Consider the following 13,607-nt stretch of genomic DNA (forward strand, 5'->3'; position numbering starts at 1 on the left):
CCCTGGAGCTCCTGTCAGACTCCTCTACCCCTGTTGGAGATACCTAGCAGCTGCGACCTGGTACTGGAGCGCTCCAAGTCCATCCCCACCATCAGGGGCCCTGGTGAACAAGTGCTCCGGTGCTTAGACTCCGCACTCTGGGGAGGCTCTGCCAGGGGATTGATAGAAGTGCTGTCAGGCGGCCCCTTACAGGAACGTAGAGGGAGAACACATTCTATGGATATACTATTAACAGAACATTATACAAGAAGATGTATACGAATACATGGCAATGTTTTAGAAGGATTACATAAAATAAAAGGAATATATATATAGCAATTGTGGGGTATCACACTATTATGGAAGGTGGTTATGATTATAATAAAAATTAGTTTTGATAAAAATAATATTAATTAAAACATTACAGTAATATAATAAAATATATTTAAAAAATATATAAAACATATATAAAAAGATTAGATCCATCAAAGAACAGGAGGAGGAGGGAACTAAAAAAGAAAAGATTCAGATACAGACCATTAATCATCAATTCCTATATTGGGCAATGTTCATAGGTCCATGGAAAAAATGAAACTATAGTAACTGTATCAAATAATAGTACCAATTTCTATCTCTTCGTAGAGACCAATCGGAGTGAGCGTGTCCAAAATGTATATCCAATAGGTCTCTTACTCACATAGTCTTTTAAAATGTTTAGCAGGGGAATATATTTTGGGGATACCCTCAATAATCCAGACTCTTAGGCCTTCAGAGCATTTGTCATGGTGCTCTTCAAAGTTCCTAGGTACACTGTGCTTTTCTACCCCTTCCTCTACAAAACGGCAATGTTCGCCGAAACGCTTCCTCAGTGTCCGTGTGGTTCTACCAACGTAGTGTAATCCACATGGGCACATGAGGCAATAGATGACATATTCAGAGGAGCAGTTGTAAAATGCTTTGATGTCATATGTTTTATTATTGGCCTGGAACTGCTTTTGACCATGTGTGATGTGTTTGCAAGTCAAACATAGATATTTTTTGCACTGATACATTCCCTTCAACGAGAGGAAAATGGAAAGGGATGTGGACAGTGGTGCAGTCTGCTTTGGTTTGCTAGGTGCAATTTTATTTTTTATGCTGGGAGCTTTTCTATAAGTCATTTTTAGTACTTAGGTAATGACAGAGGTAAGGTGTGGATCCTCTAACAAGATAGACCAATGCCTCTTGAAAACTTTTTCCATCTTTCTATGTTGGTTAGTAGCATCAAACAGACGTTTGGTATTCTCTGTGAGGTACAGTTGGTATGTAGGGGAAGAGATAAGAGAGATGGAATGGTAGTATTACTATTGGATGTACCACCTTACATATTCTTAAATAGTGTGATACCCCACAATAGCTATATATTCCTTTATTTTATGCTATCCTTCTAAAACATTGCCATGTATTTGTATACATCTTCTTGTATAACGTTCTGTTAATAGTATATCCATAGAATGTGTTCTCCCTCTCCATTAGTGTAGTAGGACTGTCATTACCCTGCTCATAAAGGCTTACCCACCAATATAAATGGGATTCGTCCTTTTAGCCAATCAGGTTTGACAAAGGAGCTGATTGGTGCTCTGAAACATGTTACCTAGGCTACGCACCAACCCCCTTGACACCACTTCTGATCTTTGCGTTCTAAGGTGGTTTTGCTGACGTCACTTCCGGTTCTGCATCTTCTCCATCTCTGGGAGCTGGTGCCTTCCCTGGAACGTGGATTGTCGCAATCGTGCACACAAGAGGCAGACACGGCCCTCATTTTGTTAAGAATTCTTCATGTTATCCCCTCATCCCCCCTCCCTTAGGCATGCAATCCGTGTACGTTGCTGAGGTCAAGAAGACTGAGCTGCCTTTATACAATCCTCTTCCCAAATAAGGCTGTTGAAAGAAGACACCAACTGATTTTGTGTAGAAAAAGGCTGTTATGCTTTGTGTGTGTGTGAGAGAAAGATCTCCCTGCGGTTACCATCACTAGCAGAGAGAGAGAGAAAGCAAAGTCTCCTGCGATGAACCAACAAAACTAGCAGTCGAGACACAGAAAGCATCCTTGCGCTCATAAGACTGGAAACTGCTTAATCCAAGGCTGATTGGCAAGTACTTATCTACCTAAACTTCTTTCTGTTATCTTGTTGCTGTGCTGTTGTGCTCTGTATGTTTTTATATATATATATTGGTTACATCTTTTTTCTGTAAATATTTCTACTGCACTCGTTTGCCCTTTTAGTAATAAACCTTACTTTCTGAAAGTGTTAAACTGTTTCTATAGCTCTTTATTGCAACTTACGAATTCATGCTGCTGAAGAATGCTACTATGAGTGTTTAACCCTCTGTATAACCTGTCTGCAGTGATAGTGGTATACCGACAATTAACCAATCATCCTAGTGTATTACTGGTATTGCCGTGCTTCCTCTTTCTCTGTACAAAAAGGAGGTGGTGGCAGTGTGAAGGGTTAATTGCGTAATTAACCTGACCCAGTAACAATTGCTCCCAGGCTGCAGGTACATCGATTGTGGTCCAATTAGCTGGAAAATCGGTGTGCAGGGTGCAGCTGGGCATGGCATTGTTATGTACATGACATCATGGTTTTAGATTGGCTCGTCCTTCGGTCACGAGTTTGGTCAGAAGGTCAGGGGTCTGACGCCGCGATCGTCACATGGATGTTCATCTTGTTTTCACGTTCCATCTGGCCCTGGATGCCGACGGCAACACGTTATCATCAGAGTGGCTATGGTCCTCATCATTTTTAAGGCTTTAAATCTCTTCACACATGTGAGTGTTCTATGTATGGATTATTACATTATTTCCTAATACTGCAGTTTAGAGGCACCCCCTTGTGTTTCCTCTTTAAGGCTAGGCAGTAAAGTTCCTAGAGGTGGCAAACCCTGCCGATAAAGTGGTATGAAGGAATAGAGCAGTGTGTACAGCACACCGCTCATAATTGTGGGTTTGGTCAAATTGTGTTAACAGTGGAAGGAGCTTAAAGTGTAGTAGTTAAATAAAACCTGAGCCTACTCCCCCTACACTCAACACATGCATAGCATGTATGTTTTAATGACTGTGCCACAATGAGTGTAAGTGTAATGTATGTGTACGGCCTCATTCACACTAGTATTGGTCTTTAAAGTGCAATCTGCATTTGGATCACTTTTGAGAAAGGATTTCACAGGCAGTGAGGAGGCCTTCTATTGCATTTTAACCACCTGCTTTACCCCTTGAACCCACACTAGAGCATGGATCATGTGGCTACATCCATTTTGCTGATCATCTGTTTACATTCATTTACATCCATTTCACTTTAACTCTGTACTGTTCAATTTAAATGAACCTGAATGGATATAAACTAATGCAAACAGATTACGTCCTTTTTTAAAAATCTGTTTTTGCATCCACTGGAGACTCATCTCAGTTATTGGCTGTTAAAGAGACGGCACTTGTTGGCGTCCTAAAAAACAGTGACCCATCCCAGCTGTCAACAGTTAATGAGCAAGTACCCACTGGCTAAAGTGCAAACAAAGGAGCCGTTAAAAAAAATGGGTTTGGTATAGATATTAAGAGGGATTCCACGCTAAAAAAAAATTGCATGGGGTCCCCCTCAAAATCCATATCAGATCCTTATCTGAGTATTCAGCCTGGCAAGCCAGGAAAGTGGGGGTATGAGCGTGGCTCTCCCTCCTAAATCATACCAGGCCACATAACCTCAACATGTTGGGGGCACCTCGCCAGGGGAGACCATCCTAATGATTTTACAATAATACCTAATGCATATGTAAACTAAAGCTAATGCATAACTAGATTAAATTAAGTTTTTCATTTTTCTCTTAGAGTTACGCTTTAACCTAGCTCTAAAAAATTAGCCTTCCGTAACTTTAACAGTTAACTCTTATACTTCAACCTCTTATCCTAAAAATTATCCCTCAGCACATAACTCTTTGCTTAACATTCTTATCTCACCATCTTAACGTAACCCTAAGTCTTGACTCTTAGGCAGAATATAACCTAATCCTATACACTATTTTAACTTCTAAAGCCAGTACTGAAGAATCTCAGGCTAAAATCTTTCAGTGCTGGGATTTCCAAACAAACTGATTAAAAAAAAATGTCATGTCATACATTGAAATGCGTTTTACAATTTTAGAGTAAAATTTATATTCTTCTTCTTTTTTGTCTTCTTCTTCTACTTCTTATTAATATTATTATTTATGTCTTGTTAAATATTTAATTTAATAAATGCTATTATTTTAGATTCTTAAACTACAAAACCTAACACCATGATGGCTTAAAAGAATGCCAGATAGTATGTCTGCCAATATATATATACATATATATATATATATATATATATATGTATATATATTTTTTTAGGGACCTTATTAATCTGCTGCAGATATGCCTGGTAATTAAATTTGCAATAAAAGTCAGGGAAAATGTCACTTCAGTGGTTTTATGAATGCTTACATTTAATAAACAAGCCCCAAAGTAACGCAATTACTGCAAGCTCATTATTCCAGAATAACCAAAACTATTACTGTTCAATTGTGTAAATCTTTCTAATTGCCTACATGTGGCTCTAACTGATGAACCATGGGCCATAAAACAAATAGAGAAATATCAAACCTGGGGACCCCATCCGTGACATGGGTACATTATAGCTGTATGATTCTCTTGTGGTCCTTGGTCTAGACAAACGTCTTTAGCTTTATTATTCCGTAGCTGTAGAAACAAAAACATTTGTTTAGAAATGTTTTTAAAGCAAATGGGTGAAGTTTGTATTGTATTAAAAACTAAAAAAAAATAACACATTATAGAGAATGCATTTTTAAATAAAACAGCATACTGTAACAATAGACACCATAACAGTTGTTGCGATGTCATACTGTACACTCATAGGGGTCTGTTTATAAACCACTGCCCTCGATGGAGCTGATGATACAAGAGATAATTTATTTGAAAATGGAATTTAGTTCAACTGCTCAACTTCAGAATGTTTTATGCAAAGACCCCATAACTCATATACAGTATTAAACCATTAACTAACCATTAATGTTCTGTGGTACTGGCACCAAAGCAGTTGTAAAAAAAATAAATTAAACAAAAGGGACAAGTTCTTGAAATGAAATTCTCAATGACAATATAGGAGGAATATAGTGCTTCACCAGAAGCACTTTAAAGGATAAGTTCACCTTTGGGAACATGTTACATGTTCCACCTGTTTTTAGAGTGGAACATGTAACATGTTCCCATAGCCGCTCCGCTGTCCCCCTCCTCTGACAGAAGTACGGGGAGAAGTTCCACTGTACTATCTGTCAAATTTGAAAACAGCCTGGCCCTGCGGGGTTCCACCCACATGGCGGCACCATTCATTCACGGACTTTTATGAATGAATGAACTGCAAGCCCTGACAGCCTTAGCAGCTGTGGGCTTGTAGTTTTCAATGATAGATTCCTGTCAGAATATCTGCTTCTTCGTACATCCAGTACGGCAAGCAGATATTCTGACAGGTCTGCAGGAGACCTGCATGGCATCAGCGATCTACTGATCACTGGTGCAATGCTTCCCAGGCTCCTGTAGACATAACTAATAAATGCACATTTGTTTTACATGCAAAAAATGTGAATTTAATATTTTTGTTTAAAAGGTGAACTTATTCTTTAAAGCTTTACAATAGGATTTTCATTATATTCAATGGCACCCATTCACACGGACACCTGAGCATAGTATTGTTTGAGGCTTGAAGCTTATCTCTCAGAAAAGAACATGAATTTATTTAAGGGCAGAATCATGCATTTTGGCCCCAATAGAAAACAACTGGTGTGCCTACAAAATGTGTGAAAAATGCACCTATAATGCACGTTTTCACAAGTTTTCTTTTCTAGTAACTAGCTTTCCATTTGCTAAAAGTATTTTTATAAAATTAAACGTGTCCAAAAATGCCTGTACAAATGCTCAAAATAAACTGGCTCTGCTTCCTGGTGATCCTTTTGTCTCACTGATAACATAATATAGGCTGTGTTACTGGAACATTCTTTGTAGTTTCTAATGATGCCAACCTCAATGCACCTTGTTGCCAGATACCATGTCTGCCTAAATTGTAAGTGACCAGATGGAGCTCCGAATATAATTTATATTAATGGAAAGAAAGAAGAACTTTTTAATTAAAATATATATTCCTTTTTGTTAATGCTGACATGTGCCTGATTGTGTCATGTAAAGTATGATTTTAAATGATACATCTACTTTAAAGAACTTTCTAAGTTACTGACTGAGAACAGCTAAGAATTTTAGTAGTTCTAACTTCAGAATACTTTTTCAGATCCTCATGCATACATTTATAACCAAACTCCAGGATTCTTTAACACTTTAAAAATAAGATGCCCATAGTTTAAAAATGCAGTTTTTCCTGTGATACTTACACTCTCTCTGGTGATGTCCCCTGCAGAATCACTGCTCCTTAATCCAGTACCAGTCCTCTTCTGGGTTTAATGATACCCAGCATCATCCATCTCACTTTCTGTAAATCCACGTTATTATGGGCACCCCCCTAAGTCAGCATCATCAATCAGGCCTGGGTTTGGGGTTCTGATGCACACAATGACACTCACACACAGGGGCGGACTGACAACTTATGGGGCCCCCAGGCAATAGGGGATCATGGGGCCCCTGTGTCCTTGCCCAAACTCAAAAAAGCCTATGAAAAAGGTACCAGGGGCATCTCATGGGGCCCCCTACTGACCCTGGGCCCTCGGGCGGTGCCCAAGTTTCCAAATGGTCAGTCTGCCCCTGCTCACACATTATATGGCAGCTTACAAGAAGACAAAAAGAGGCAAGGACCTGTGATATTATGTTACTGGCCGTAAGACACCTTGATTTGAAATATGTATAAAGGGTTTTTTAATTTTTATTATAGTAGGTGCAGAGGATGGGCTCAAAAGCTGGAGTTGGGCTTTAAATGTAGCATAACATCAGATTCATGAATCAAATCAAACACTGTGAAAGGCTTACTTGTGAAGACAAAAAAAAAAGGAAAATTTGTAAAGGACAATAAACCCTCTGCAACAAATCTGAAGCCTTCTTTTACAGATCTGATTTTGGATCATATGCTGTTTAGGATATTTTAATCTGTATTGGCAGTACTCTCTCTTATTTTAGGTCTGTATGTAAAATTTATTTTGTGTGGTTTCTGAGGTCTAAACTATAGATTATAAATCTGGAAGACGGATGAGATCTTATTATATTATATCCCATAGCTGTCTTCACCAACATCACAGTACTATTGAAACCACAATATTTTAGCAATACAAAACAGCCAAAAGATACATGTTTCAAATAAAATTCTCATTACAAATTTAATGGAAAAATCTGCAATATGCTATTAGAGTTTGATATATGCCCTGCAGTGCCCTAGCTGTGTAAAGCATGCTCAAAGCAGCTGTAAAATTGAATAATTATTGTAAAGTCAATAAAGGAGGCATACATAAAATATTATTTAACCACAGCCAATGTCTGCTATACAGTGGCATTAATGTCTTGATATCTGCAAGGGATGCTTCTATTTCTTCACTGTATGTTACATTATCCCCTCAGGGTTTAAGTATTTTAGGGATTATTTTTTGAGAGAGAAGTGTTAGAGTAGAATTCTGGTCAAAAGCTACCTACTCTTAAAGATACACCCTCTCCTAAAAACTATCCTGACCAACCTGCGTAGGAAAATATTTGTCTACTTGCCTACTTGTAGGCCGCTCTGATCCAGTTATGTGATCTCTTCTGTGTCGCCCAGCAGAGGCTGCAGGGGAATGAAAGGAGCACTCAACAATGGCTGGCAATGCTTGGGAGTGGTGATGTCACCCACAGGATTCCTATGGCCCTTCCATTGTCAATACTCCCGCCTTTCTCCTGCAGCTGATAGAGGGGAACCGATCATGTGACCAAACTGAAGCAGCCTGAAAATAGTTAATTATACAGATCTTTTTTTTTACACAGGTTAGTTAGATATGTGTTAGGAGGGGGTGGCAGCATTTTTAAGAGTAGTTAAATTTTGACCAGAACTCTACTTTAACCACTTGTCCTCCAGAGAATTTACCCCCTTCCTGACCAGGCCTTTTTTTGCGATACGGCGCTGCGTTACTTTAATTGACATTTGTGCGGTCATGCAATGCTGCACCCAAATGAAATTTATGTCCTTTTTTTCCCATGAATTGAGCTTTCTTTCAGTGGTATTTGATCTCCTGTGCATTTTAAATTTTTTGCCCTATATAAAAAGAAAATGACCGACAATTTTGAGAAAAAAAACAATATTTTTAATTTTTTTCTGTTAAACATGTCCAGTAAAAAAAATTAAAAAATCAAATTTCGTCATAAATTTATGCCAAAATTTATTCTGCTATGTGTCTTTTCTAAATAAAAAAAATCCCAGTATGTGTATATTAATTGGTTTACGTGAAAGTTATAGCGTTTACAAATGGCAGTATATATACTGGGATTTTTTTTTTAATTTTTACTAGTAATGGCGGTGGTCAGCGACTTACATTGGGAGCAGCACGCAGCACGCATTTTGACACTGGGGGGAACTGACTTGGTGTCACTGACATCCCCAGTGACACCAATACAGTGATCAGTGCTAAAAAAAAAGCACTGACACTGTACTAATGGCACTGGGCAGGAAGGAGTTATCCGCTTCCTGACCACCCTATAGCAGAAATACCGCTACAGGGCGGCATGGGATGCACAAAATCACGTATATTTATGTGATTTTGCATTACCGGGTAGGGGGCGTGCGCGAGGCGCGGGGTCAGTAGGGGCGCCATGGGATGCCCCTGGTACCTTTTTCATAGGCTTTTTTGAGTTTGGGCAAAGACACAGGGGCCCATGATCCCTTATTGCCCGGGGGCCCCATGAGTTGTCAGTCCGCCCCTGGTTGCAAAACTTTTTTCTATTAGCGATCATAGCTTCTAGTCAGTGTTTTCTGGCAACAGGGAGTCCTGCTATGTGAATACAATCACTAAGAGTGGGAGATTACTTCATCCACCTTGCATGTATGGATGAAGGAATCTGTTTTTTTTTTATTTGTTCAACATACCTGGCTGAACGACAAAAACATTGTATGGCCAGCTTAAGTGTTCGGATGAAGGGTACGTTAGAGTAAAAAAAGAGGTTTCTTTTTTTTTTTTAAGGGGGCTGCATATCTTTCTCTTGCAGAGTGGAACTTACTGGGGTTGATTTACTAATGAAAAATAGGCTATTCACTACGCAAAGGGACTTTTACAGAGCTTATTGAATGATGAGAAGCTCTGCTGACTTCATTCATCCAGTCATGTGCAAGCATGAATTTTCAGTATGCTAACTATGCTAAGAGAAATTACAGTCAAGTCCATAAATATTGGGACATAGACACACTTCTAACATTTTTGGCTCTATACACCACCACAATGGATTTGAAATGAAATGAACTTTAACTCCAGACTGTCAGCTTTAATTTGAGTGTATTTACATCCAAATCAGGTGAACGGTGTAGGAATTACAACAGTTTACATATGTGCCTCCCACTTGTTAAGGGACCAAAAGTAATGGGACAATTGGCTTCTCAGCTGTTCCATGGCCAGATGTGTGTTATTCCCTCATTATCCCAATTACAATGAGCAGATAAAAGGTCCAGAGTTCATTTCAAGTGTGCTATTTTCATTTGGAATCTGTTGCTGACAACTCTCAAGATGAGATCCAAAGAACTGTCACTATCAGTGAAGCAAGCCATCATTAGGCTGAAAAAACAAAACAAGCCCATCAGAGAGATAGCAAAAACATTAGGCGTGGCCAAAACAACTGTTTGGAACACTCTTAAAAAGAAGGAACGCACCGGTGAGCTCAGCAACACCAAAAGACCCGGAAGACCACGGAAAACAACTGTGGTGGATGACCGAAGAATTCTTTCCCTGGTGAAAAAAACACCCTTCACAACAGTTGGCCAGATCAAGAACACTCTCCAGGAGGTAGGTGTATGTGTGTCAAAGTCAACAATCAAGAGAAGACTTCACCAGAGTAAATACAGAGGGTTCACCACAAGATGTAAACCATTGGTGAGCCTCAAAAACAGGAAGGCCAGATTAGAGTTTGCTAAACGACATCTAAAAAAGCCTTCACAGTTCTGTAACACCATCCTATGGACAGATGAGACCAAGATCAACTTGTACCAGAGTGATGGGAAGAGAAGAGTATGGAGAGGGAAAGGAACTGCTCATGATCCTAAGCATACCACCTCAACAGTGAAGCATGGTGGTGGTAGTGTCATGGCGTGGGCATGTATGGCTGCCAATGGAACTGCTTCTCTTGTATTTATTGATGATGTGACTGCTGACAAAAGCAGCAGGATGAATTCTGAAGTGTTTCGGGCAATATTATCTGCTCACATTGAGCCAAATGCTTCAGAACTCATTGGACGCCGCTTCACAGTGCAGATGGACAATGACCCAAAGTATACTGCAAAAGAGTTTTTTAAGGGAAAGAAGTGGAATGTCATGCAATGGCCAAGTCAATCACCTGACCTGAATCCGATTGAGCATGCATTTCACTTGCTGAAGACAAAACTGAATGGAAAATGCCCCAAGAACAAGCAGGAACTGAAGACAGTTGCAGTAGAGGCCTGGCAGAGCATCACCATGGATGAAACCCAGCGTCTGGTGATGTCTATGCGTTCTATGCGTTCCAGACTTCAGGCTGTAATTGACTGCAAAGGATTTGCAACCAAGTATTAAAAATTGAAAGTTTGATTTATGATTATTCTGTCCCATTACTTTTGGTCCCTTAACAAGTGGGAGGCACATATGCAAACTGTTGTAATTCCTACACCGTTCACCTGATTTGGATGTAAATACCCTCAAATTAAAGCTGACAGTCTGGAGTTAAAGCACATCTTGTTCGTTTCATTTCAAATCCATTGTGGTGGTGTATAGAGCCAAAAATGTTAGAATTGTGTCGATGTCCCAATATTTATGGACCTGACTGTATCTTGCAAAGTGAACAGCCTATTTGTCTTTAGTAAATAAACCCCACTGGTTCAATTTTTATTAAATCTGTCAGGCTGGGTTCACATATGTGCAGTGCGGCATATCGCATGTGATTTGCACAGGAACCGCACCGCATTCCTGTGCAAATCACATGCGATTTGTGTGCGGTGCGATTGGAGACATACATTTTGTTTGGCTCAAATCGCACCGCACCTGCACTAAAAAGGTGCAGGACCCTTTTTTTGGTCCACACTAGATTTGGATTGTATGAGTATTCACACCTATGCGATCTGATTCTGCACATCACACCGCATTCAGAGTGTTAACCTAACATACACACCTGCAACGGTTCTCATGAAGGGGGTGCGATTCTGCTGCGGTGCAGAATTCGCACAGAAAATGGTGCGAATTCCGCACCGCATCAGTGTGAACCCTGCCTCCAGCCATAGGCATGCCTGTACAAAATAGAGTAAATATTTACATTACCTCTCCATATGCAACAGTATTATTGTATCGTCTCATTTCTGGATAAACATTATCCAAGTACCACTGAAAGTTCTTGCATTTCAAGCTTTTCCTTAAGGCAATTCTTTCTGAAATATCACCAATGTCAATTCCTGGGTTCTAAAGATAATGAGGAGAATTTTATTATGCTATCTGTTTACATGCTGATGATGAACACTGTATATTATTAATTTTCAGAGTGTACCTCTAAAGGTAAATTCCATGCAATATATACATGAGATTTGTAATCATCCATCCAGACTTCAGCTACCCGTAATGCATTTCTTTTTGTGTAGAAATCAATATTATTGTTATAAGGCTTCCTTTTGCGTTCTATATGGGCCACTCTTGAACATGGGAGAACTTCCATGCTGCCCCCACATAGCCACACCTGTAAGAAAACACAAAAAGGAAATCAAAGCAATATTAATATGATATTAATATGATAGAGCGTAACAATGACAAAAGTATGTGAAACAAAATTTAAGTGTCACTGATAGACTAAACTAAGTGTCACTGATAGACTAAACTTTAAATCCAGCCATAGAAAATAGATAGTGATGCCAAAACTATTTTTTCCCAAATAATTGTCTGCTGTTAGTTCATAATTTGGATGTTCATCACTCACCAAATTAAAACACCTTGATAGGAAAATGTAATCTGGTCTTCTTTCATAAAAAAAAACAAGTTGGGAAACGTCTGATTACATGTGGTGGTGATCAAAGTAATGTTATTATAGTTACCAGAAAAGATGGCTGATGATCTTCTGCTACAGTTATATTAAAACCTTTCCCACCACTGCCTCATGGCCATTAAGGAGGTTTTAAATGCTGGGAGGAGGAGGTGGGCATTTTGATCGCTGTGATTGGCGATCACATAATTGGAAAGGTCTCAACTGCAATTATGCATTGGGAGAGTTCCAGTGCCCACCAGTAACTGTGCTCTCAGCACAGAAAAGTGTTTACATAGGGCTGAATATATGTGGCCTATTGGCATTAAAGCCCACCTGCTAAGGGGCTGCATATATGCATGCCTCCAGCAGGAAGTGGTTGATTTATTCTTTGGCATGAGGGAAGATTACATGCCTTTTGAAGGAACCCATTCAGTTGACTTGAATTATCTTATGCAAGTAAGTGAAACCAATGCTACATGCACTTTCCCACCTGTGTATTAGCACAATGGGGTCAATTTACTAAAGGGGCAGAAGCTGTTCACTGTGGACAGTGAAAGTTACCTTGGCAATGTGAATACTTATTTAGCTTAGTAAATAATGTCACCTTGTGGTTATTCTGAACATTCAGTCATGTGCAAGATTTTTTTTTGTGCATATGATTGGATGTTAAGTGAACATGGCTTGACTGTGTTATCCACAGTTCTTTTTAACACACAAACTACAGTATTTGTCTTCCTTTATCAAACTCTTGAACTATGTTTCATGTCAATGCTGCTTATCAAGAACAATACATTTTTCCTTTAAATCTTTTGGTATAAGTAGGAATAAATACTTTTCTTTATTGCTACAGGAAACTTCAAAGTACTTTAGACTTTTTGAAAGAAGGGGCTACCTTTTCAGATAAGATCTAGGAATGAATGAATCAGTCTGCTAGGTTCAAGAACTGGCCAGAATCAGGTGAATCAATCAGCCTGATGAAGTAAGGAAATGCATCCAAAATGTTCCTCCTTAATCTGTTAGTAGCCCTCTGCAATGGCAATATTTTTTTCTCTCTGCTTTATACTCCAACCTATTGAGATATGGTACACAACTCTGACACACATACCTTAATGTGATTACTTTTGTATGAACGTATGTATGAAGTGTCAGAGTATTCTATTATTCTTATATCAGCCTGTAAAAGTTCAGTCTTTACTCCATTTCATTCCCCTATCAACAACCAGTGGGGAACTTGGAGCACATGAATCTCCAGTTGCTGTGATAAATATTGAAACTTGGCAGATAATTTGTAGCTCTTTGACAACAAAGTTAATTGTATCACAGTGAACAGGAAGAAAGTGACAAGGTGACACTTTACCTTGACAGTGGGGAGGATATAGAAGGGGTAGTAACATCTTTGTCTATAAAAATATCT

At 39.1% G+C, this 13,607-nt stretch overlaps 1 protein-coding gene across 1 annotated transcript in view; it reads right to left on the reverse strand.

Annotated features, from left to right (window-relative positions):
* Positions 1-13,607, reverse strand: part of GALNT17 (polypeptide N-acetylgalactosaminyltransferase 17) — a 586,654-nt gene that overhangs the window by 7,005 nt on the left and 566,042 nt on the right. Inside the window, exons 7-9 of the mRNA XM_089668484.1 lie at positions 11,726-11,911; positions 11,503-11,640; positions 4,637-4,732 (exon numbers count right to left, since the gene is read on the reverse strand). Of these exons, the coding sequence (XP_089524610.1) occupies positions 4,637-4,732; positions 11,503-11,640; positions 11,726-11,911 (420 nt within the window). The remainder of the gene's footprint in view (positions 1-4,636; positions 4,733-11,502; positions 11,641-11,725; positions 11,912-13,607) is intronic.

Source organism: Staurois parvus, unplaced genomic scaffold (genome assembly GCF_062004578.1).
Source record: "Staurois parvus isolate SC_StPar_1 unplaced genomic scaffold, SC_StPar_1.0 ptg000058l, whole genome shotgun sequence".
Taxonomy (NCBI): Eukaryota; Metazoa; Chordata; class Amphibia; order Anura; family Ranidae; genus Staurois; species Staurois parvus.